This window comes from Rhinoderma darwinii, chromosome 5 (genome assembly GCF_050947455.1).
Source record: "Rhinoderma darwinii isolate aRhiDar2 chromosome 5, aRhiDar2.hap1, whole genome shotgun sequence".
NCBI classification, from domain to species: domain Eukaryota; kingdom Metazoa; phylum Chordata; class Amphibia; order Anura; family Rhinodermatidae; genus Rhinoderma; species Rhinoderma darwinii.
Window position 1 is genome coordinate 76,650,918 of NC_134691.1, and position 24,887 is coordinate 76,675,804.

Genomic DNA, 24,887 nt, shown 5'->3' on the forward strand with positions numbered 1-24,887 from the left:
TTAAGGAAATTACGAGCAGTGTTTCTGTAACTCTATGGGAGTTATGAAAAAAATGTAGCACAGCGAGCTCGGCTGTTTCCATAAACCCAGTCATCTCTCCACTGAGTCTCCCCCTCACCAACCGAGGATGAGGTCGGGGACCCGTGGCAGATCCTCATATGTGCGGTTCGTGCAGCCGCCCGGGGCCCAAGGCTCCCAGGGGGCCTATGGCCGCCCAAACCGCACATAACTTAAAAAAACTATGCAGGGCTGCTGCCGGCCGCATTCTCATGGTCATCGGTCCCACCTGCTGATGAAGAGGTGGGTGGTGTGTGTGCAGGGGGAGTCAATTGCAGGGGCAATCTAGGCCAGGGAACAGGGAGCGGGCGGCACAGCACATCAGCTGTAGAGAGCAGACTGTCAGAGATTGTGAAGGGCAGGTGCTGGAGTCACTCTCCCTGACAGTCTGCTCCCCTGTGATGTTGTGCACTTTCCAGACTGTCTACACCTCCAGCAGCTGCTTGATAATGGCAAAACTGTAATTAGGAGGTGTAGGACCTGTAGGGACAATACAGTCACATGATTAAGGTCCTGGAGGCTGTACCCAAGCACCGCAGAGGAGGACTCTCTGGTAAGTGTGATGTGTGTATAATGTAAGTCTATATAGTGTGTGTGGTGTGTATAGTGTATATATAGTGTAAGTATATATAGTGTGTGCTGTGTGTATAAAGTTTATAGTGTTTATAATGTAAGTCTATTTAGTGTATATAGTGTGTGTGTGTGTGTGTGTGTGTGTGTGTGTGTATATAGTGCGTGTGGTTTGAATATATAGTGTGTTAGTGTGAATTGTATATGGGGTGTTTCATTTCGGAATTTTTTTTGCGTGAAATTATTTCCCACCCATAGAGCCCTCTGCAGTTAGTCAGATGCTCTTAACTCCCCTTGCAGTATAGTCCCCCCCCATAGAGCCCTCAGTAGTTATTATATTGCAATGGGGGAGGGGGTCAGAGCATCTGACTGACTGCTGAGGGCTCTATGGGGGGATAACTCCTTCCCTCAGAGCCATGCGCTCAGACCCTCCCATAGAGCAATCAGCAGATGCACTGACCCCCCCCCCCTGCAGTATAATCCCTCCATATAGCCCTCGGGAATTATTTTACTGCAAGGGAAGGGGTGTCTGACTGTTTAAAGGGTAACTAAACTTTTTTTTAAAAATTGACATGTCATAGTGACATGTCAATGTCACATGCGTTTTTTTAAAGAGGAAAAAAAATGGAGGTCTATGGGACGAAATGCCACTAAATGATGCAAGAAAGGCCAAAGCTAGGCTTGCTGTGATTTTGGAAAAAGGCCACTGACCCAAGTTAAATTAGTTTTCCAGGCATAGGGTGGTTTTTCATACTGATGAACTATCCATAGGATAGGTCATCAGTATATGATCAGTGGGGGTCCGAGACCTGGCCTCCGCACCGATCAGCTGTTTTGGCTGCCTCCAGGCACCGGAAGTTATACAGTGGTCAGTGCTGCATGCAGAAGTGAATAGGAGCACAGCTGCAGTAACCCAGCACGGCTGCTATACAGTGTATGGAGCCATCTGCTTTCAGCATAACATCTGATGGCTGGAGGCAGCAGGAATATCTGATCAGAGCAGGGTCCTTCTCCCTCACCCCCACCGATCATATACTTATGACCTATGCTGTGGATAAGTCATCAGTATGAAAAACCGCCCATCCCTGGACAACCCCTTTAAGATAACTTTCACCACTGAGTTCAAGCTAAAATCTGCCAGCAGCATTTTTTGCCCTTAGGCCCCATGCACACAACTGTAAATACTGACCGTAAATACGGTTCCGTATTGCTTTATAGTCATCAGCAAATCATCAGCAACATACCCATTTCTGCTGAATGGTATCCGCAAATACGGTCCGTAGTGGATCCGTATTGCATCCGTATATATGGATCCGCAAAGAAAAGAGGCCTGGTTGATGGGAAATCCTCTTTGTGTTGCTTAGCAACAATTCTGTATTTGCAGATGGCTATCCGCAAGTTTGGCTTCCCCCATAGACTTCTATGAAGGAGTCCGTGTCGCAATTGCGGACCAAGAACGGACATGCTCCATAATTCTCGGCACAGTTCTGTGGCACGGACACTCATCCATAGCGATACGGAAAGGTGTCCGCGTTCAATGGAAGTGAATGTGTCCGTTTTTGCAGATCGCAATTGCGGTCCGCAAAAACTGATGTTTTTTACGGTGGTGTGCATGGGTCTGGAATTCCACATGCAGTTTTTGCAGCAGTTTTTTGAGCCACACTTAGAAGTGGATGCAAAAGAGGTATCAGTCTTTCCTCTATAATTTTTCTTCTGTTTGCATTCCTCTCCTGACTTTGGCTAAAAAAAACTGCATCGAAAACTGCATGCGTGAATCCAGCCTGACTGTATAGTAAGGCATATTCTGCGGCGCTTTACTATACAGTCGGTGACCGCAGAAAAAAGTATACCGTGAGGTATGTATATTTTTCTACATGGGGTCTATGTTTGACATATGCAACTACATCGCATACAGTGGTATAAGTCAGCCCTTTATTTTTGGTGGGAGCTTTCCCAGGCGTATACGCTGAACATAAAGGCAAAACATGTACATAGCTAGTCCAGGTGTGAACAGACCCTTATAGTTTATATATTATATAATCTAGTTCTCAATCTGTGATATGTGTTACAATGGGGGGTACTGAGAAACACTGCGTACACAGTAGTTGAGTAACTTTGCAAATACATTGATTTTCTTGATTATTATAGAAATCACCAGGACGACTAGCTATGTACAGGCATATTTTAGGTAAAGACACTGGGGGAGCTTTATTAAGAATGGCGTTTCATATGCCGGTCCTAATATAGAGATAGCCTAATTTCATAAGAGGTGCACACCTCTTTTTACATTAGGCGCATCTCTGTCTGTCCGTGGGCCTAAAAGGGAAATCTATGCCTGCTGCGAACTGTCGTAGAGTTACGATATAATTGACGTCAGTTTCTAGCATAAATTATAGTAAATGTGTTGGGCGGGGGCAAACCACATTCCCTTTTGCTAAGTCCCACTTACTTATTCTAAAAAGTGGCGTGGGCGACGTAAATACATCGAAAGTCGCACTTTTGATGCTTTTGCGACTTTTCTACAACAGAATCCCCTCCATGATTTGCAATTAGTTTACCCACAGTCTCCAGGTAAAATCAAGTGAATCATCTGACCATTTGCCTTGCATGGAACTGCTTGGGGGCGGTGGAAATTACTCACATAGAAAAGACATACAGCACCAATGTGACTGTAAAAGTTTATTCAGACTATTAGAAAGAATCTCATCAACAAATTAAAAGGGTAGTCCAGGGTTAGAAAAACATGGCTGCTTTCATTCCGAAACAATGCTACCCCTGTTCATTGTTGTGTCTGGTATTGCAGCTCAGATCCATTGAAGTGAATGGGACAGAGCTGTAATACCACATACAACCTGTGGACAGGTATGGCACTGTTTCTGGAAGAAAGCAGCCACACTTTTCAAACCCTTGACAAACCCTTTAACGCAATGATGTCTTTAGAATGGTGTTGGTTTTTTTTGTACTGTTAGTAAGAGCTCAGCAGACGCAGTATGGTTTATAATGGAGTCTGAATTAACTGGATTTTACAGTTATTGGTGCTTTACATTTCTTATATGTAAATACTGATTTCAGCTCTGAGTCTTGCACAATTGTGAATACAACTGTGCATGCAGTTACTCAAGATTATACAATAATACATAATTTATAAACAATGTAAAACTATTTCCAAAGATTTACAACCTTTTATTTTCATTATATCTCTATTTAAACCTTAAAATAAGTTTGAAGTTAAACCTCAGTATTATATTCTAATATAGTATATACCAATATAAAGACGAATTAACTAAAAGCAGAAAGTAATGTTTAGACCAGGATCACACACACAGTTTTGATGCCGTTTTTGTTGCAGTTTTTGGCTCTGTTTTATTTTAGCAAAAGCCAGAAGTGGATCCAAATAGAAGAAAAGGTATAAAGAAAAGACTGACGCATCTCCTTTTTTTTGTGTCCACTTCTAAGTTTGGCTCAAAAACTGAGATAAAAACTTCCGCATAAACTGCATCAAAACGGTGTGTGATCCCGGCCTAAGGCCGGGATCCCACATAGTGTAACTGCTGCAGAATTTCCGCAATGGAATTCTGTGCAGAAATTCCGCAGCATGTGCAGCAGCAGGAAAATGAATAAGAGTTGAAGAAATCTCATGCACACGCTGCAGAAAAAAACGTTCTTAAATTGACCTGCAGTGCAGAATTTATGCTGTGTATTCATTGCATTTCTGTTCCAGGTTTTTCCCAATTGAATTCAATGGGAATGTAAAGCCCGCAATAGTCAAGTGTTGCGACTTTTGCGGCAGAAACTCCGCGATTATGCCACAAATTTTGTAAATAAGAAAAAAAAATAGAAGTTTTTTTTTGTGTGTAAAATTGATAAAAAAAATAGTCTATACTTATCTCGGGCCGTTACCATGGCGGCGCATCTCTCTATTGTCCGTGCATTTCGGCCTCCTGGAATGACGTTTCATCCCACGTGAGTGCTGCAGCCAATCACAGGCTGCAGCGGTCACATGGACTACAGTGTCGTCCCAGGAGGCCGGACATACGGACAACAGAGGAATGCACCGTTATGACAACGGCCCGGCGTAAGTATAAAGTTGGTGCTGTTTTTCGGGCGGAATTCCCTGCAGGTTCTTGGTCGGATACGCTGCATAGTTTTACGCAGCCTATCCGCCCCATGGGAACCCGGCCTAAATGCATTGGGGCTCATAAACCTAACCTAGAGCCACAAAGAAGTGTCATCATTTATTTTATTTTTAAAATCTTCACTCTGAGTATATGCGTCTTTAAAGCAACAGAGCAGAGGACTTATTTTTATATTTTTTACTAGTTTTTATTAGCATAGCACAGTCATTGCACACATATGCAACATGGACATGATCACTGACCTGAGGATTATCTGCAGATGCAAATGGACTGGTTTTCTTACCAGTCACTACCACACTCTCCTTAAGAAGTCCTGCTGCTGGGTCTACTTTCTTTCCAGTCATTTCCTTAGGAATGGAAGGATCTATCTGACCTGCAGCATCATTCAGCGGGAACTTGTTTGGTTTGGATTGTTGCCGTGCTTGGCTCTTATACCAGCTAGGATAAAACAAGGTATCTGAGGTTTCTGCAGTTGAGAGCACTTGACAAATAGGAATCTGTTGAATACCACTTGGCTCAACACCACCCTTTATCAGAACAAATAAAATAGAAAGTCATGTTATCTTTTGGAATGCAATGCTCTGAACACTGTGCACATCGTTAGATTGAGCTTATAAGGCATCACAGTGCAGAGCAAGCGCTATCGGATTCTGCAATTGAAGTTTACAATGCAAAAGCTCATGGAGTCAGACAGAGTTAAGAAAGAGTCAACCATAACTCCCAAATATTAATACAAGATTTATCATACAATGTAATATGTGTCTTCTGAGACTGAAAACAGTAGGAGAGAAGCAAGATATTAAGGAAATAATATTTAGTAATAATTATTGTGTCATTGGTTGACATTGAGGGTTTAGTTTACGCCTAACAGAATAGGCAGCAGCTTTTGGTGTATGTCACATTAAAGGAGCGCTAAAACCTAAAGCACAAAAGTTATAAACCGAAAAAAATAAAAAGAGAAGTTAATATCATTGATAAAGAAGTATGTGATATTTTTCTGGACATTGCCAGAACTGGAGATACATGAGATAAAATAATGATCATGGGGGCACATATTTTTTATTTCTATCCAGTAATCCAAAAACACTGCAGTTAGCCTGACCCTGATAAGAAATAGAAAATATGCAGTAGTGTTAGGGTATGTTCACACGCAGTGTTTTCAGGCGTAAACGCCAGGAAATACGCCTTGAAAAATGCTTGTGAAACGCTGATAAACTGTTTCCAATTGTAATCAATGGGAAAAACAGCGTTTTGTTCAGACGTGGCGCTTTTTTACACCGCTGTTTTTAAAAAACGGTGTGTAAAAAGACGCCGCATAAATAAAAGCAGCACGTCACTTCTTGATCTGTTTTTTTGAGCAGTTTTTCATAGTCAATTGAAAAACAGCTCCAAAAAACGTCTAAAAAAATAAGCCTCCAAAAAAAATGTCTGCTTCAAATCAGAGGCTGTTTTTCCTAAAAAACAGCACCGTAATTTTCAGCCATTTTTAATTGTGCGTGTGAACATACCCTTTGAATGCGCCAGGAACTCAGAAAAAGCTTTGTAAATACATTCAACATCTTTGCCAACCTGGATTTTCTTTCTGTTGAAATGATGATCCTGAAATAATCTTATACGGCACATTAATCTGCACTTTTTGTATATTTACTACCTAATAGACCAATACAGTAGTACTATAATATAAAAGATACATAAAATATAATTTCATAAATAGAACTTGAACCCTTTCATAGGCCTTTAAATCCATTATTAGCAGTCCCTGTAGTAATATTGGTTAAAGCTATGAGAAGCAGTATGACATGGTTGATGATAGTTGGTCTCTACATGCATGAAAGATTAATATTAACAAAAAAAGTGGTATTTACTATAAAAAAAAAGATGAAGCTTATTACTTTTCAGCTGTCAGATTAAAATAGAACCTGTCACCAGGAGACGTTGTCTTTAGATTCAGGCATCTGTACAATACCCTATAAAAGATGAACTATTGGTGCCCTTAAGTGCCAATCGGGGGGCCAGAAGAAGCAAGTTTCCCTCTTCAGCTCTACTGACACGTCTGTCTTAGTATTAATACTTCTATTCGTCATAAAATAATGGTTCTGGAGCATCTTTGTGCCGTTCCTCTGTTACTCATCCTGGATACATATGAAAAAATAGACAACTGGGTGTTACCATTCCCCTTGTGAAAGAGACATGTCCTTCCACAACCTGCACCCCTCCAACCAGTGCTGACAGTATCATATATTTGTACGTGTACTATTGATTCATTAACGAAAAAAAAAACATAAAAGAGAGAACGAAGGGTAGTCTGATGATGTTTTTTTGTCAGAAACCATGTTTGTATATTTCATAATAAAATATTATTATTGTTCGCAAGCTGCTGAAAGTAGTCCAGGACAATGATTTAGGACTTTCACAAATGATAACGATTCCTAATTAATGTCATGACAGCAATTTTCTATTACACCATTAATGTCATTCACACCATAAAGAATATGCAGATGCCAGTTATGTCTGTTTAAAAGACAAGGCGGAAATAAATCAGATAACAAACAACAAATTGCCATAATTTACTGAAACAAAAGAGAACAGAATAAAAGTTCTTCAGTAAAACTGTAACAAGCAGCATATGAAATCACTGGTATAATCTCTAAACATATGGTTCATTGTCAGGAGTGACTAAATAATTCTATTGCCTAAGGCGGCAACTGATGACTCTATAGCTGTGCGCTATACATATAGTTATGATATGTGCTTACTGTAATGGTGGGGGGGGTAGGGAAACGGACAAGTGAGCCCTAATCTACCCGCCACTCTGTCCCTGCCTACTTGCAACGACCCGCCCTAGACGACGGGGTACAACTGGGCGGCGGTCCCTGCGCTCAGTAAGTGCATGACAAACACGACAAACAAACAAGGGAACACAAGCAAGGGAAATGGGCAGTTGCTCGCGGAAACACCGTGAGCAACAGAGTAGTGAACGAGCCGAGTCAAGCCAGGAGAGTGCGAGGTACAAAGCGAAAAGCAGAAGAGTAGTCGGTAAGCCAGGGTCTGTATGGAGCAGGATCAAAAAGTAGCAGGAGCTGTAGCTGGGCCAGGAAACCTCAAGGAAAGAATTCACAAGCACAGATGGACAGGAAGAGCAGGCTTAAATAGACCGAGGGCGGGAGCTAGCTGAGTCTGGCCAGGTTGCGATAGGCTCTCCCACTCCTAAGCCTGCCAGCCTGAGTGGAGGAAGCTGGTGTCTGTCTCAGGGATGTACACTCAGGTGTTGACTGATTAATTCTGGGAGTTAACCCTGAAGCAGTGCCTGGCAGATCCTTTACAGTACCCCCCCTTTTATGAGGGGCCACCGGACCCTTTCTAAGTGGACCTGGCTTACTGGGGAAACGCAGGTGGAACCTCCTGACCAATACCCCAGCGTGAACATCCCGGGCGGGTACCCAAGTCCTCTCCTCGGGCCCGTATCCTCTCCAATGGACCAGGTACTGGAGGGAGCCTTGGACCATCTTGCTGTCCACGATCCTGGCCACCTCAAATTCCACCCCCTCAGGGGTGAGGACGGGAACAGGAGGTTTCCTCGAGGGGGCCAAGGACGGGGAGCAGCGTTTCAGGAGGGAGGCATGAAACACGTTGTGTATACGAAAAGACGGGGGTAACTCCAGCCGGAAAGAGACAGGACTGAGGACCTCAATGACCTTATACGGCCCAATAAACCGGGGAGCAAACTTTTTGGACGGAACCTTGAGACGCAAGTTCCTGGATGACAACCACACCAGATCCCCGACCACAAACAGGGGGTTAGCAGAACGTCTTCTATCGGCCTGAGCCTTCTGTATGCTCTGGGACGCCTCTAGGTTCTTCTGAACCTGGGCCCAGACTGTGCACAGATCCCGATGAACGACCTCCACCTCAGGATTGTTGGAACAACCAGGTGAAACGGAGGAGAACCGTGGATTAAACCCAAAATTACAGAAAAAGGGAGAGACCCCTGACGAGTTACTGACCCGGTTATTAAGGGAAAATTCGGCGAGGGGAATGAAAGAAACCCAATCAAATTGACAGTCAGAGACAAAACATCTTAAGTATTGTTCTAGAGACTGATTAGTCCTCTCCGTTTGGCCATTGGTTTCAGGATGGAAGGCAGAGGAGAAGGACAGATCAATCCCCAACTTATTACAGAAGGCTCTCCAAAACAATGAAACAAATTGTACCCCTCTGTCAGAAACAATATTGACGGGGACCCCATGGAGACGCAGGATGTGTTTGATAAACAAGGTAGCCAACGTCTTGGCGTTGGGTAGTTTCTTGAGGGGCACAAAGTGGCACATTTTACTGAAGCGGTCTACCACCACCCACACCACCGACTTGCCTTGGGATGGAGGCAAATCGGTGATAAAATCCATGGAGATATGTGTCCAAGGTCTCTGGGGAATGGGCAACGAACGCAGTAAGCCCGCTGGTCGGGACCTGGGAGTCTTGGACCTGGCACAAACCTCACAGGCGGCGACGTAGGCCTTAACGTCTTTAGGCAAACCAGGCCACCAATAATTTCTGGTAATGAGGTGTTTGGTACCCAGGATGCCTGGATGGCCAGATAGTGCGGAGTCGTGATTTTCCCTAAGTACCCTTAGCCGGAATTGCAGGGGAACAAACAGCTTGTTCTCAGGAAGGTTCCCAGGAGCTGAACCTTGATCAGCAGCAATTTCAGAGACTAAATCGGACTCGATAGAGGAAATGACTATACCTGGAGGCAAAATACAAACAGGATCTTCCTCCGAAGGAGGGCTGGCCATGAAGCTACGCGACAGTGCATCCGCCTTAATATTTTTAGACCCGGCCCTATAGGTAACCAAAAAATTGAATCTGGTAAAAAACAACGCCCATCGAGCTTGTCTCGGGTTTAGCCTCCGGGCAGATTCTAGGAAAACCAGATTCTTGTGGTCGGTAAGGACCGTTACCTGGTGCCTAGCCCCCTCCAGGAAGTGGCGCCACTCTTCAAATGCCCATTTAATGGCTAAAAGTTCGCGGTTGCCAATATCATAGTTACACTCCGTGGGCGAAAACTTCCTAGAAAAGTAAGCACAGGGGCGGAGATGGGTGAGGGAGCTGGTACCCTGGGACAAGACGGCCCCCACTCCCACCTCGGACGCGTCAACCTCCACAATAAATGGCTCCCTTTGGTTGGGCTGAACCAGCACGGGGGCCGAGATAAAGCACTTCTTGAGGGTCTCAAAAGCCTGGACGGCCTCAGGGGGCCAATGGAGGACATCAGCACCCTTGCGAGTGAGGTCCGTAAGAGGCTTAGCGACGACCGAGAAGTTAGCAATAAATCTCCTGTAATAGTTAGCGAACCCCAAAAAACACTGTAGCGCTTTCAGGGAGGCAGGTTGGACCCATTCAGCCACAGCCTGAACCTTGGCAGGGTCCATGCGGAATTCATGAGGAGTGAGGATTTGACCTAAAAATGGTATCTCCTGTACCCCAAATACACATTTTTCGATTTTGGCAAACAGTTTGTTTTCTCGAAGGACCTGGAGCACTTTCCTGACATGCTCTATGTGGGAGGACCAGTCCCTGGAAAACACCAATATGTCATCAAGGTACACTACAAGAAATATCCCCAGGTAATTTCTCAAAATCTCATTTATGAAGTTCTGGAAGACCGCAGGGGCATTGCACAACCCAAAGGGCATGACGAGGTATTCGAAATGGCCTTCGGGCGTGTTAAACGCAGTCTTCCACTCATCCCCCTCTTTGATGCGAATAAGGTTATACGCCCCCCGTAGATCCAATTTAGAGAACCATTGGGCCCCCTGAACCTGATTAAAGAGATCAGGAATCAAAGGAAGGGGATACTGGTTCCTTACCGTGACCTTATTCAGGCCACGGTAGTCAATGCATGGCCTAAGACCCCCATCCTTCTTCCCTACGAAGAAGAAGCCAGCACCTACCGGAGAAGAAGAGGGACGAATGTAACCCTTGGCCAGGGATTCCTGGATATACTCCCTCATGGCTTCACGTTCGGGACAGGAAAGGTTAAATATTCTACCCTTAGGAAGCTTAGCTCCTGGTACCAATTCGATAGCGCAATCGTATTCTCTATGAGGCGGTAATACTTCGGAGGCCTCTTTAGAGAAAACATCAGCGAAGTCCTGAACAAACTCGGGTAGCGTATTCACCTCCTTAGGGGGAGAAATAGAATTAACAGAAAAACATGACGTACAACATTCATTACCCCATTTGGTTAGCTCCCCAGTATTCCAGTCAAACGTGGGATTATGCAACTGCAACCAGGGAAGACCTAGAACCAAATCGTACGATAATCCCTGCATCAATAGTACAGAGCACTGCTCCAAATGCATGGAGCCAACAAGGAGTTCAAAAACAGGGGTATGCTGTGTAAAATAACCATTAGCAAGAGGAGTGGAGTCGATACCCACTACCGGAACAGGTTTAGGCAAATCAATCAGAGGCATAGCAAGAGACATAGCAAATTCCACAGACATGATATTAGTAGATGACCCTGAATCCACGAAGGCACTGCCGGTAGCAGACCTACCACCAAACGAGACCTGAAAGGGAAGCAATATCTTAGTACGTTTCATATTTACGGGAAATACCTGTGCGCCCAAGTGACCTCCCCGATGATCACTTAGACGCGGGAGCTCTCTGGCAGCATTCTTACGCTTGGGACAGTTGTTTACTTGATGCTTGACATCCCCACAGTAGAAGCAGAGACCATTCTTCCTGCGGAATTCTCTACGTTGTTGAGGGGACACGGAGGCCCCGAGTTGCATAGGTATTTCTGAGTCTTTAGGGGACAAACGAAGCAACGGGACTTCGGGAGGCATCATGGGGGAGTCGGAGGAAAAAACACATAAACGTTCACGTTGTCGTTCCCTGAGACGTCGGTCAAGTCGTACCACTAAAGCCATAACCTGGTCTAGGGAGTCAGAAGAGGGATAGCTAACTAGCAGGTCTTTCAGGGCGTTCGACAGACCCAACCTAAACTGGCACCTTAAGGCAGGGTCATTCCACCGAGAAGCTACGCACCACTTCCGAAAGTCAGAGCAATACTCCTCAACAGGTCTCTTACCCTGACGTAAGGTCACCAGCTGACTCTCGGCAAAGGCAGTTCTGTCAGTCTCGTCATAAATAAGTCCGAGGGCAGAAAAGAAACAATCAACGGAGGAAAGTTCAGGGGCGCCAGGAGCCAAGGAGAAGGCCCACTCTTGGGGCCCTTCCTGGAGCCGGGACATAATTATACCCACCCGCTGGCTCTCAGAACCTGAGGAGTGAGGCTTTAAGCGAAAGTAAAGCTTACAACTCTCCCGAAAGGAGAGAAAAGCCCTCCGGTCACCTGAGAACCGGTCGGGCAACTTGAGGTGGGGTTCAAGGGGTGCGGTGAGGGGAACTACCAAGGTAGCATCAGGCTGGTTGACCCTCTGAGCCAGGGCCTGGACCTGTAGGGAGAGACCCTGCATTTGCTGAGCCAGGGTTTCACGGGGTTCCATAATGGTGTCAGGGACCAGGGTAGACTAGGTATAGGGCTTGTGAATTTGTAATGGTGGGGGGGGGGTAGGGAAACGGACAAGTGAGCCCTAATCTACCCGCCACTCTGTCCCTGCCTACTTGCAACGACCCGCCCTAGACGACGGGGTACAACTGGGCGGCGGTCCCTGCGCTCAGTAAGTGCATGACAAACACGACAAACAAACAAGGGAACACAAGCAAGGGAAATGGGCAGTTGCTCGCGGAAACACCGTGAGCAACAGAGTAGTGAACGAGCCGAGTCAAGCCAGGAGAGTGCGAGGTACAAAGCGAAAAGCAGAAGAGTAGTCGGTAAGCCAGGGTCTGTATGGAGCAGGATCAAAAAGTAGCAGGAGCTGTAGCTGGGCCAGGAAACCTCAAGGAAAGAATTCACAAGCACAGATGGACAGGAAGAGCAGGCTTAAATAGACCGAGGGCGGGAGCTAGCTGAGTCTGGCCAGGTTGCGATAGGCTCTCCCACTCCTAAGCCTGCCAGCCTGAGTGGAGGAAGCTGGTGTCTGTCTCAGGGATGTACACTCAGGTGTTGACTGATTAATTCTGGGAGTTAACCCTGAAGCAGTGCCTGGCAGATCCTTTACACTTACATTTGACTTGTTGACTGATCTACTAACTAGATACGTTTTCAAAATTACACATTCTTTAAATCCATTTCTTTCATTTGCTTTCAAACATATTGGTTTCAATAAGCTACATTTTATAAGCACCTATTCCTCTGAGGGTATGTTCACACGCTGAGAGGCATTTACGTGTGAAAAGACAGACTGTTTACAGCTGCCTCGTTTCACACGTAAATGCTCCTCCTCGTAATTTACGAGGCGTCTGTGACGCTCGTAAATCTTGAGCTGTGCTTCATTGAGTTCAATGAAGAACAGCTCAAATTACGTGGCAAAGAAGTGCCCTGCACTTCTTTGCCGAGGCAGTCAATTTACGCGTCGTCGTTTGACAGCTGTCAACGACGACGCGTAAATTACAGGTCGTCTGCACAATACGTCGGCAAACCCATTCAAATGAATGGGCAGATGTTTGCCGACGTATTGTAGCACTATTTTCAGGCGTAAAACGAGGCATAATACGCCTCGTTTACGCCTGAAAATAGGTAGTGTGAACCCAGCCTAAGGCTGAGTTCAGATGACCTATTTTCAGGCGTAATGGAGGCGTTTTACGCCTCGAATTACGCCTGAAAACACGGCTCCAATACGTCGGCAAACATCTGCCCATTACTTTCAATGGGTTTGCCGATGTACTGTGCCGACGACCTGTAATTTTACGCGTCACTGTCAAAAGACGGCGAGTAAAATTACAGCCTCGTCAAAAGAAGTGCAGGACTCTTCTTGGGACGTAATTGGAGCCATTTTTCATTGAATCCAATGAAGAACAGCTCCAGATTACGTCCGTAATGGACGCCCCGCAAAACGCGAGTACATGCAATTACGTCTGAAATTCAGGAGCTGTTTTCTCCTGAAAACAGCTCCGTAATTTCAGACGTAATTGCAGTTAGGGTATGTGCACACGATGAGAGGCTTTTACGTCTGAAAAGACAGACTGTTTTCAGGAGAAAACAGCTGCCTCGTTTCACACGTAAATGCTCCTCCTCGCATTATGCGAGGCGTCTGTGACGCTCCTAAATCTTGAGCTGCTCTTCAATGACTTCAATGAAGAACGGCTCAAATTACGTTGCAAAGAAGTGTCATGCACTTCTTTGCCGAGTCAGTCAATTTACGCGTCGTCGTTTGACAGCTGTCAAACGACGACGCGTAAATTACAGGTCGTCAGCACAGTACGTCGGCAAACCCATTCAAATGAATGGGCAGATGTTTGCCGACGTATTGTAGCCCTATTTTCAGGCGTAAATCGAGGCATAATACGCCTCGTTTACGCCTGAAAATAGGTCGTGTGAACCCAGCCTTATCGTGTGCACATACCCTAACAGAGTACTCTATTAAGTTACATTTTCCATAGTAAAGTGGTATTTCTCAAAGATCAAGCCTCCAAATTAGTTGCATTTATAAAAATGTCCACTTTTCAAACTAAGTAGGTGTGTACTTGGAAATATATATTCATTGAATAATGGATTACTCTAATTTATGTTCCATATAAAGATCATTATAGGTACAGCTTTCTGTCTTGGAGTTCTAGCACTATCATTAAGATATAACGTAATGTATCTAAACAGCGGTGCAGGGACTGTTTGGATAGTAATATCTCAGCAAGCGTCTGGGCTTCTGTTATTTGGGTTACTGACCTGTTAAAAGCCAGATCCTATAGGAACTTATGGTGTGTGGTGTAAAGCAAGCTCGACAACCAAGGCTCATCCAAATTCTACATCTTGATATGTCTCAGGGTTTAACAACATCGCCTCATTCACATATTTTTTATATATTATTTTTAACATAATTACATAAACCTATAGTCACAAGATGACCTCCAGCTAAAACCATGTTCTTAAAAAAAATTAAGTACATAATGTGAGATCTTAGTGTCTGTATAAATGATCCTATTGTTACACAATAACTAGATTACATCTACCACATTATCTGATAAGTATTGTCTCAAACTTTTGCGAGTATTAAAGATGATCTTCAACAATTTTAATCTGCATTTTATGATTATTTATTCCCGAGAGGTTCTCAACTCTATGGCATAAAAACTGGATTTCAGAGTGTTGACCTCCTGTGTATGTGGCCAAAATAACGGAGCATCTTGATCTTTAACCCAGGCCTAAGCAACATTATTTTCCTATGAGAGGTCATCTTCATGGGATTATATAATATGTTAATTATTAGCAGAAGTGCCACAGACAATTACGATATTAGTTTGAATTATGTTGTTTGTATTACTTGTGGGACAGGGGAACTTGGCGTTGGTTCATCTGCTTCCTTGGATGTACTTTGTTCTTGGTTTGGACTTGTGGCAGTAACTGTGTTCTCAGGTGAGGTGGCAGGTTTTTGAGTCACTCTATCAGAGACATCCTCTTCACCAGATGACTCTGTATGAGCTTCCTCTGAGTCTTCCCCCTCGGCCAATTCTTCCTCCTCTTCACCTTCTAAATAAAAAAGAAAATGCAACGCTGTATTGTTTAGTTCACAAATATCTTCTGTAGCCTACAGATACAAATAAATTTGTATATAAATTCCTTTTTAATGAAGAAAATCTCCACCAAAACATGTAATATCTTTGTGGGGCTAGGTATACACCATGTTCGACACATAAGCAACTGTATGCCTATACGGTTGTATACTTCTGCCATATATCTTTATAGTTGTATACTTCTGCCATACGTCTTTACAATTTTATATGTCTGCCATATATCTTTACAGTTGTATATGTCTGCCATACGTCTTTACAATTGTACATGTCTGACACGTCTTTACAGTTGTATATGTCTTCTATACGTATTTACAGTTGTATACATCTGCCATATGTCTTTACAGTAGTATACGTCTACCATATGTCTTTACAGTAGTATACGTCTACCATATGTCTTTACAGTAGTATATGTCTTCTATACGTCTTTACTGTTGTATACATCTGCCATATGTTTTTACAGTAGTATACGTCTAACATATGTCTTTACAGTAGTATACGTCTACCATATGTCTTTACAGTAGTATAGTAGTATATGTTGCCATATATCTTTACAGTTGCATATGTCTTCTATACGTCTTTACTGTTGTATACATCTTCCATATGTCTTTACAGTTGTATACATCTGCCATATGTCTTTACAGTAGTATACGTCTACCATATGTCTTTACAGTAGTATATGTCTTCTATACGTCTTTACTGTTGTATACATCTGCCATGTCTTTACAGTTGTATACGTCTACCATATGTCTTTACAGTAGTATACGTCTACCATATGTCTTTACAGTAGTATATGTCTACCATATGTCTTTACAGTAGTATACGTCTACCATATGTCTTTACAGTAGTATATGTCTTCTATACGTCTTTACTGTTGTATACATCTGCCATATGTTTTTACAGTAGTATACGTCTAACATATGTCTTTACAGTAGTATATGTCTGCCATATATCTTTACAGTTGCATATGTCTTCTATACGTCTTTACTGTTGTATACATCTTCCATATGTCTTTACAGTAGTATACGTCTACCATATGTCTTTACAGTAGTATATGTCTTCTATACGTCTTTACTGTTGTATACATCTGCCATGTCTTTACAGTTGTATACGTCTACCATATGTCTTTACAGTAGTATACGTCTACCATATGTCTTTACAGTAGTATATGTCTGCCATATATCTTTACAGTTGCATATGTCTTCTATACGTCTTTACTGTTGTATACATCTTCCATATGTCTTTACAGTTGTATACATCTGCCATATGTCTTTACAGTAGTATATGTCTACCATATGTCTTTACAGTAGTATATGTCTTCTATACGTCTTTACTGTTGTATACATCTGCCATGTCTTTACAGTTGTATACGTCTACCATATGTCTTTACAGTAGTATACGTCTACCATATGTCTTTACAGTAGTATATGTCTGCCATATATCTTTACAGTTGTATATGTCTTCTATACGTCTTTACTGTTGTATACATCTTCCATATGTCTTTACAGTTGTATACGTCTACCATATGTCTTTACAGTAGTATATGTCTGCCATACGTCTTTACAGTTGTATAGGTGTACAATAAGTCTTTACAGTTGCATATATATTCAATACGTCTTTAGAGTTGTGTATGTCTGACATACATCTTCACAGTTGCATACATCTGCCATACGTCTTTACAGTTGTATACGTCTACCATATGTCTTTACAGTTGTATACATCTGCCATACGTCTTCACAGTTGTTTATGTCTGCCATACGTCTTTACAGTTGTATACATCTTCCATAAGTCTTTACAGTTGTATACGTCTACCATATGTCTTTACAGTTGTATACATCTGCCATACGTCTTCACAGTTTTATATGTCTTCTATACGTCTTTACAGTTTTGTACGTCTGCCATACATCTTTACAGTTGTATACATCTGCCATACGTCTTTACAGTAGTATACATCTGCCATATGTCTTTACAGTTGTATACATCTGCCATACGTCTTCACAGTTGTATATGTCTTCTATACGTCTTTACAGTTTTGTACGTCTGCCATACATCTTTACAGTTGTATACATCTGCCATACATCTTTACAGTAGTATACATCTGCCATATGTCTTCACAGTTGTATATGTCTTCCATATGTCTTTACAGTTGTATACATCTGCCATATGTCTATACAATTGTATACGTGTGCCATATGTCTTTACAGTTGTATACGCCTGCGATACGTCTTTACAGTTGTATGTCTGCCATACTTCTTTACAGTTGTATACTTGTGCCATACGTCTTTACAGTTGTATACGCCTGCCATATGTCTTTACAGTTGTATACGCCTGCCATACGTCTTTACAGTTGTATGTCTGCCATACTTCTTTACAGTTGTATACTTGTGCCATACGTCTTTACAGTTGTATACGCCTGCCATATGTCTTTACAGTTGTATATGTCTGTCATATGTCTTTACAGTTGTATTCATCTGCCATGTCTTTACAGTTGTATATGTCTGCCATGTCTTTACAGTTGTATACTTTTTATTGTGGACACCTGGAAACTGTGAAAAAGTAAACAAACTGCTGTTGATGGATCTTGTCAAGTTTTTATTAATATTTTACTCATGGAACATTAATACATAATTGCCAGATGCAACTAATATGTATTCAATTGTTAATACACATATTGGGACATGTATATGCAAGGTTGTCCTCAGGGGCGTAACTAGGAAAGACTGGGCCCCATAGCAAACTTTTGACTGGGGCCCCCCCTCACCTGGGTGTCACACAACCCCCCTTGTAGATTGTGCCTTTTTTACAGCCCCCCCTGTAGATAATGCCATACAGCCCCCCTGTAGATAGCGTCATACAGCCCCCCCTGTAGATAGCGTCATACAGCCCCCCTGTAGATTGCGTCATACAGCCCCCCTGTAGATAGCGTCATACAGCCCCCCTGTAGATAACGCCATACAGCCCCCTTTGTAGATATCTACAGAGGGGGCTGTATGGCGTTATCTACAGGGTGGACTGTATGGCGTTATCTACAGGGGGACTGTATGGCGTTATCTACAGGGAGGCTGTATGGCGTTATCTACAGGGGGGCTGTATGGCGTTATCTACAGGGGGCTGTATGGCGTTATCTACAGGGGGGGCTGTATGGCGTTATCTACAGGAGGGACTGTATGGCGTTATCTACAGGGGGGACTGTATGGTGTTATCTACAGGGGGGACTGTATGGTGTTATCTACACGGGGGACTGTATGGCGTTATCTACAGGGGGGACTGTATGGCGTTATCTACAGGGGGGGCTGTATGGCGTTATCTACAGGGGGGGCTGTATGGCGTTATCTACAGGGGGGCTGTATTGCGTTATCTACAGGGGGGCTGTATGGTGTCCCCTACAGGGGGGCTGTATGGCATTCCCTACAGGGGGGGCTGTATGGCGTTCCCTATAGGGGAGTTGTATGGGGTTCCCTACAGGGGGGCTGTATGGGGTTCCCTACAGGGGGGCTGTATGGGGTTCCCTACAGGGGGGCTGTATGGGGTTCCCTACAGGGGGGCTGTATGGCGTTATCTACAGGGGGGACTGTATGGCGTTCTCTACAGAGGGGGCTGTATGGCGCTAACGCCATACAGCCCCCACTGTAGAGAACGCCATACAGCCCCCACTGTACAGAACGCACTGTACAGCCCCCTGTAGGGAACGCCATACAGCCCCCCTGTAGGGAACGCCATACAGCCCCCCCTGTAGGGAATGCCATTCAGCCCCCTGTAGGGAACGCCATACAGCCCCCCCTGTAGGGAACGCCATACAGCCCCCCCTGTAGGGAACGCCATACAGCCCCCCTGTAGGGAACGCCATACAGCCCCCCCTGTAGGGAACGCCATACAGCCCCCCCTGTAGGGAATGCCATACAGCCCCCCTGTAGGGAACGCCATACAGCCCCCCCTGTAGGTAACGCCATACAGCCCCCCATGTAGATAACACCATACAGCCCCCCCGTAGGGAACGCCATACAGCCCCCCTGTAGGGAACGCCATACAGCCCCCCCTGTAGATAACGCCATACAGCCCCCCCTGTAGATAACGCCATACAGCCCCCCCTCTTTGGATAACGCCATACAGCCCCCCCTGTAGATAACGCCATACAGCCCCCCCTGTAGATAACGCCATACAGCCCCCCTGTATATAACGCCATACAGCCCCCCTGTAGATAATGCCATACAGCCCCCCCTGTAGATAACACCATACAGCCCCCCCCTGTAGATAACGCCATACAGCCCCCCCTGTAGATAACGCCATACAGCCCCCCCTGTAGATAACGCCATACAACCCCCCCTGTAGATAACGCCATACAGCCCCCCCCTGTAGATAACGCCATACAGGCCCCCCCTGTAGATAACGCCATACTGCCCCCCCTGTAGATAACGCCATACAGCCCCCCTGTAGATAACGCCATACAGCCCCCCTGTAGATAACGCCATACAGCCCCCCCTGTAGATAACGCCATACAGCCCCCCCTGTAGATAACGCCATACAGCCCCCCTGTAGATAACGCCATACAGCCCCCTGTAGATAACGCCATACAGCCCCCCCTGTAGGGAACGCCATACAGCGTCCCCAACCCCCCAAAAAAATGCGACCTACAGTGTGTCCTACAAAAGACATGTATCCCCTATCCACAGGATAGGGGAATACATGTGTGATTGCTGGTAGAGATAGGTAGAGATAGGCCGCGGGCCCCGTAGCAGCCGCTACGGCTGCTACGGCGGTAGTTACGCCACTGGCTGTCCTGGATATTTATTTGTGATTGCCTGTAGTTTTAAGGATTTATAATGTAGAACCATAAACAGACCTACTTCAGATACTTATACAAACAACTACAAAGCAAATATAAAATCATTGTAAAAACAAATAGGCATAACTAGATATAAATAAATGTTTACTTCATGCATAAGTATTATATTCTTCAGTTCATTTTAGCATTCCAGATTAATAGGAAATACAATAGAACAAAAAATGGGCACATACCCCTATAAAAGTCAATTTCTCTAATTATTCTCTCTTCTCGGTTGAGTTCCACTGTCAAGTGACTCATATTTTCATAACCAGGCTCAACTTTTTCCATTTGGAATCCTGTAGATGCTTCTGTAATTCTAAAACATTGAAAGATGTATGTTAGAGTTCACAGACCAAGGCTATGTTCACACCTGCGTTGGTGTTCTCCGTTGTTCTGCTCCATCCGAGGAACAGAACAAGGGAATAATGGAAGCAACGTTTCTGTTGCACAACTGACAGCGCCGGCGGCCGATGGAACCCATTGACTTTAGTGGGTTCCGTCACCTTTCCATCAAGGTGCTGCGCTATTGTTTCTGGTAATCCCTGCCATATCTCGGACGGAGGCCACTAACGGACCCTCCAATGCAGATGTGAATAGGGCTAGTACAGAACAATATTCTGGTGTTTTGATAATAAATATAGGTACTTACTTTTGTAGCAAACCTTTAGAATTCTGTGGGGAAAAGGGAAAATATCATATTGAGATGTATTTATTGAATTTCTATAGGTAACGGAAAGGTTAATTAATAGGCTGCACGCAAAATGAATTTGCTGAAGAATTATCCAAGTTTTGTAATGGTTTTATGTTTATTGCAGCCTCCCTAGGGCTGTAGTTGCTACCATCATCTCAGCCAGCTCCTATTTTCATGGTAGCAGGTGGCTAAACAGTTGCCCGCACCGCTTGTGAGAGGAACCCGTGCCCTCCAACTAATGTCTAGAGGAAATACACTTATTTCCTTATTCCTAGTAACCCTATGTTTTTCCTTTCCCAATGTCTACAATTTTTGCAAAACATTCTAGATCAAATATGTTTGAAAATGGCTTAGTTGTGTTTTTCCACCAATAGTATTTTGATAACCGTAAACTAACGCTACATAAAATGTCCTCCCAAACTGGCCTGTATGCGAGAAGACGTCTAGTTAACACCGAGGGTCAGTGACACATTTTGCCTTCCTCAGCCCACAGCTAGCCCTAGGGGTCTAATCTCTAAGATGTGTTGAAAAAACATATGGCTCAATTCTCAACATTGCACTATGTAACGGAAACCACCACTTACAATGGGGTCTGTCCGGTTCCTGCTGAGGTGTCCAATTTTTTTACAGCACTTGGAGGGCTAATTTCACCATAAAATTTGATGGAATCAACGTGAATGTGAATATAGCTTAAGACCGTTAGTTGCAGTAAAAAACTGTAAATTAAAGTTCTGTTATGTTGACTTAGTCTAGTACTTTCTTTGTGCACTGTTAAACACAATACAATATTATCTACACACTATCTTATAAGATGATTTCACTGTTAAAGGGCTTGCCTGGTTCAGAAAAACTATTTTCAAATATCCTATTATATCCTATATTCAAATATCCTATTATATCCTATATTCAAATATCTTATTATATACTATATTCAAATATCCTATTATATCCTATATTCAAATATCTTATTATATACTATATTCAAATATCTTATTAGTTTATTTTGAGCTAATAGAAAAGCCCCTCATTCGGGACATCCATCGATTAGTCAGTGCAGAGAACGGTTACAGGAGTGTCTATCTCTGGGGTCCCCTGTACATTATATGGACAGCCCATTGACTTCAATACTCACCATGTAATACATCATTCTCCCTGTGGTGGTGGTGCTGCAGGGGAATTAAAAACTTAATATCAGGTTCCCCTGCAGATTACAGCTAATCAATAGGGAACCCAGCAGCGAGACACCTTGTATTCATCTTATTTTAGGAGACCCTTCTACAAAGAAGCCACCATCTAAGCAGACAAACCCTTTAATCTATAAATATTAACTTATTTTCTACTTCTTAACCCCTTAACAACCAACCATACATACTTTTCCAGCAGCCACTAAGGGGCTTTATTTCACCACATTCTGAGAGCCATAACGCTTTAATTTTTGTCTGTCGATTGAGCGGTGTGAGGGTGTATTTTTTGTGGAACGAACTGTCGTTTTTATTGGTACATACAACTTTTTGATCACTTTTTATTACTTTTTTTGGACCGCTAAGTTGACCAAAAAACTGTGATTTTGGCGGTTTACATTTTTTACGCGTTTACCGTGCGGGTTAAATAATGGTATATTGTAATAGTTTGGACTTTTATGGATTCAGCGATACCAATTTTGTTTATTTTTTTATTTTTAACATTACTTTAGTGGAAAATTAGATTTTTTTGAACTTTAAATATATATATTTTTTTCCCACTACTAATAACTTTATTTAACTTTCTTTTACACATTCTATTAGTCCCCCTAGGGGACTTGAACCAGCGATAGTTAGTTCGCTGGTGCAATACACTGAAATACTAATGTATTGCAGAATATTGTCATTTTTACAGGCTTCTGTTAAGCCCAGCCACAGGCAGGGCTTAACAGAGGCAGAGTGAAGGCTGACCAGGGGGGTCTTCATTAGACAACCATCGGCACCACACTATCGCGTTGTGGGGTGCCGATGAGTTGTTAGAGGTGGCGCCTCCTCTTTTTAACGCCTCAGATGCTGTGGTCGCGATGGATTGCAGCATTTGAGGGGTTAAACGGCCAGGAACATTGCGCTCGCTGTTCCTGGCCCAGCTGACACCCGCAGTATATGGAGTGCGCTCAGCGCTTGAACCTGCTCCATACATCATCGCCTGCACCACGACATGCTATTAGGTCATAGTGCGCGAAGAAGTTAAAGAGGACCAAATAATTGTATTCTTCATGAAATAATAATTGTGAACCATCTATTCTTAGAACTCTGCCTTGCCTCGTTCCTCCGTTATTCCTTCAAGAAATGTATGAATAAATTGACAACTGGGTGTTACTAGTTGGGGGTGTGTCCTTATACAGACTGACAATGTCCAATCAGTGCTGACAGAGTGAGACTGTAGGGACACACCCCCTTTAACAGGGGGAATGGTAACACCTAGTTGTCAATTTATTCATACATTTCTAGGAGCAATAACAGAAGAACAGAATAATGCAGAGTTCAAAGCAAATATGATAAAAGAAAAGGAAAAAAAAAGACGGTGCTCCTCTAAAGTAATATTATTGGGACCGCAGATTTCTAGATTGAACTCTAGGATAGGATATTAAATAGTTTCTCACATTTTTGGGTTGTGTCGGTTCATCGGCGCAACTCAATTTTGTTGCTTGTTGAGTCTCAGACTCTATAGTGCACAGGGTGCAGACCTTAGGAGATGACACTGGATGTAGGCTTGCACAGAAAAAAATTCTCTATGAATTTTTATTATTGAAAAAATACCTTCTGGAATACTCTTGACACAGAAGCGCCTATAAAAGGGGAACTTTTTCTGCTAAAATTGTATTCCTCTTTAGTGTTGGGACAGGCAACACAGGAGCCAATAGTTGAAGGAAACATCCAAAAAACATTAGTACATTTCAGGCATTGGACTACAGGTTATGATATTTCTGTTCAGAGTTCCTCGGTTCTATTTAGTTACTGCTTTGTTGACAGACTCTCCACTAGCCGAAGGTTTCTTTAACCATGTCTGATGAATGACAGTAAATCACATTCATTCCTATACACTTACCTGAAGGAACATGGCCATTTCCGGCTCTTCCATAAACTGGATTCCTGATTCTACCAGTTTTGAGACAATTTCCGTATGATCTGCATACTTCTTCATCAAAGACTTAACATATTCAAGTTTCTCCTCTTGGTCTCTAGTGATAATCTGAGTCAGTTCACCTTTCCTTTCTTCAAGAACAGCATATAAGTAATCAAATTTCTCACACAGCTGTTCTTTCTGTCTTCTACAGTTTTCCTAAAAGACCAGGAATTTTATTTAAAACGTTGTTTTGCATATTTCATATAAGCAGATACAGGAAAAGGAGACAATAGCAAATGTATATAAACCTCATGTGTGCTTTCCATGAAACTGGGAACATCAGCACCGATTGGCAGTCTTCCCTGTATGAGTGCGAATACAGAAAGCTGTCAATCACTGATTAGGACCACCCAGGGCCGGCCTTAGGCTACAGGGTGCCCTGTGCGGAATTGCACTTTGGTGCCCCCCACTCCATTTATCATTGTTATGTATTGTCGGCATTTGGTGCTTTTGTAACGCCGAAAACGTGTAAAAAATGCTTGGTTTAAGCGTCCCATTGACATCAATGGTATAGTGCATACGACACGTTTTGTTAAAAAATGTAGTGTCAGGTCAATTCTTCGGCACGTAAAATGTGCCGAAAATGCGCCAAAATCGCACCTAATTTCTATAGTCAATGGGAGTTCTGATTGAGCGACAAAAAACGCTATGAATACGCGTCAAAAGCGCCTGTAGTTTAAAAAGAACTTTACAAAAACACTAGTGTTTTTAAGGGTATGTGCACGCACAAAGTAAAAAACGTCTCAAAATACGGAGCTATTTTCAAGGGAAAACAGCTCCTGATTTTCAGCCATTTTTTATTCAAAGCCGCGTTTTTCACTGCGTT

At 43.4% G+C, this 24,887-nt stretch overlaps 1 protein-coding gene across 3 annotated transcripts in view; it reads right to left on the reverse strand.

Moving 5' to 3' along the window:
* Positions 1 to 24,887, reverse strand: part of TRIM55 (tripartite motif containing 55) — a 140,613-nt gene that overhangs the window by 26,680 nt on the left and 89,046 nt on the right. The window contains exons 5-9 of one of the 3 annotated variants that reach the window (XM_075828304.1): positions 23,984 to 24,217; positions 20,873 to 20,895; positions 20,415 to 20,539; positions 15,152 to 15,354; positions 5,006 to 5,290 (exon numbers count right to left, since the gene is read on the reverse strand). In XM_075828304.1, the coding sequence (XP_075684419.1) occupies positions 5,006 to 5,290; positions 15,152 to 15,354; positions 20,415 to 20,539; positions 20,873 to 20,895; positions 23,984 to 24,217 (870 nt within the window). Of the gene's footprint in view, positions 1 to 4,987; positions 5,291 to 15,151; positions 15,358 to 20,408; positions 20,540 to 20,872; positions 20,896 to 23,983; positions 24,218 to 24,887 lie in introns of those variants that run through there. The other 2 variants (XM_075828303.1, XM_075828305.1) reach the window with 2 other exon arrangements.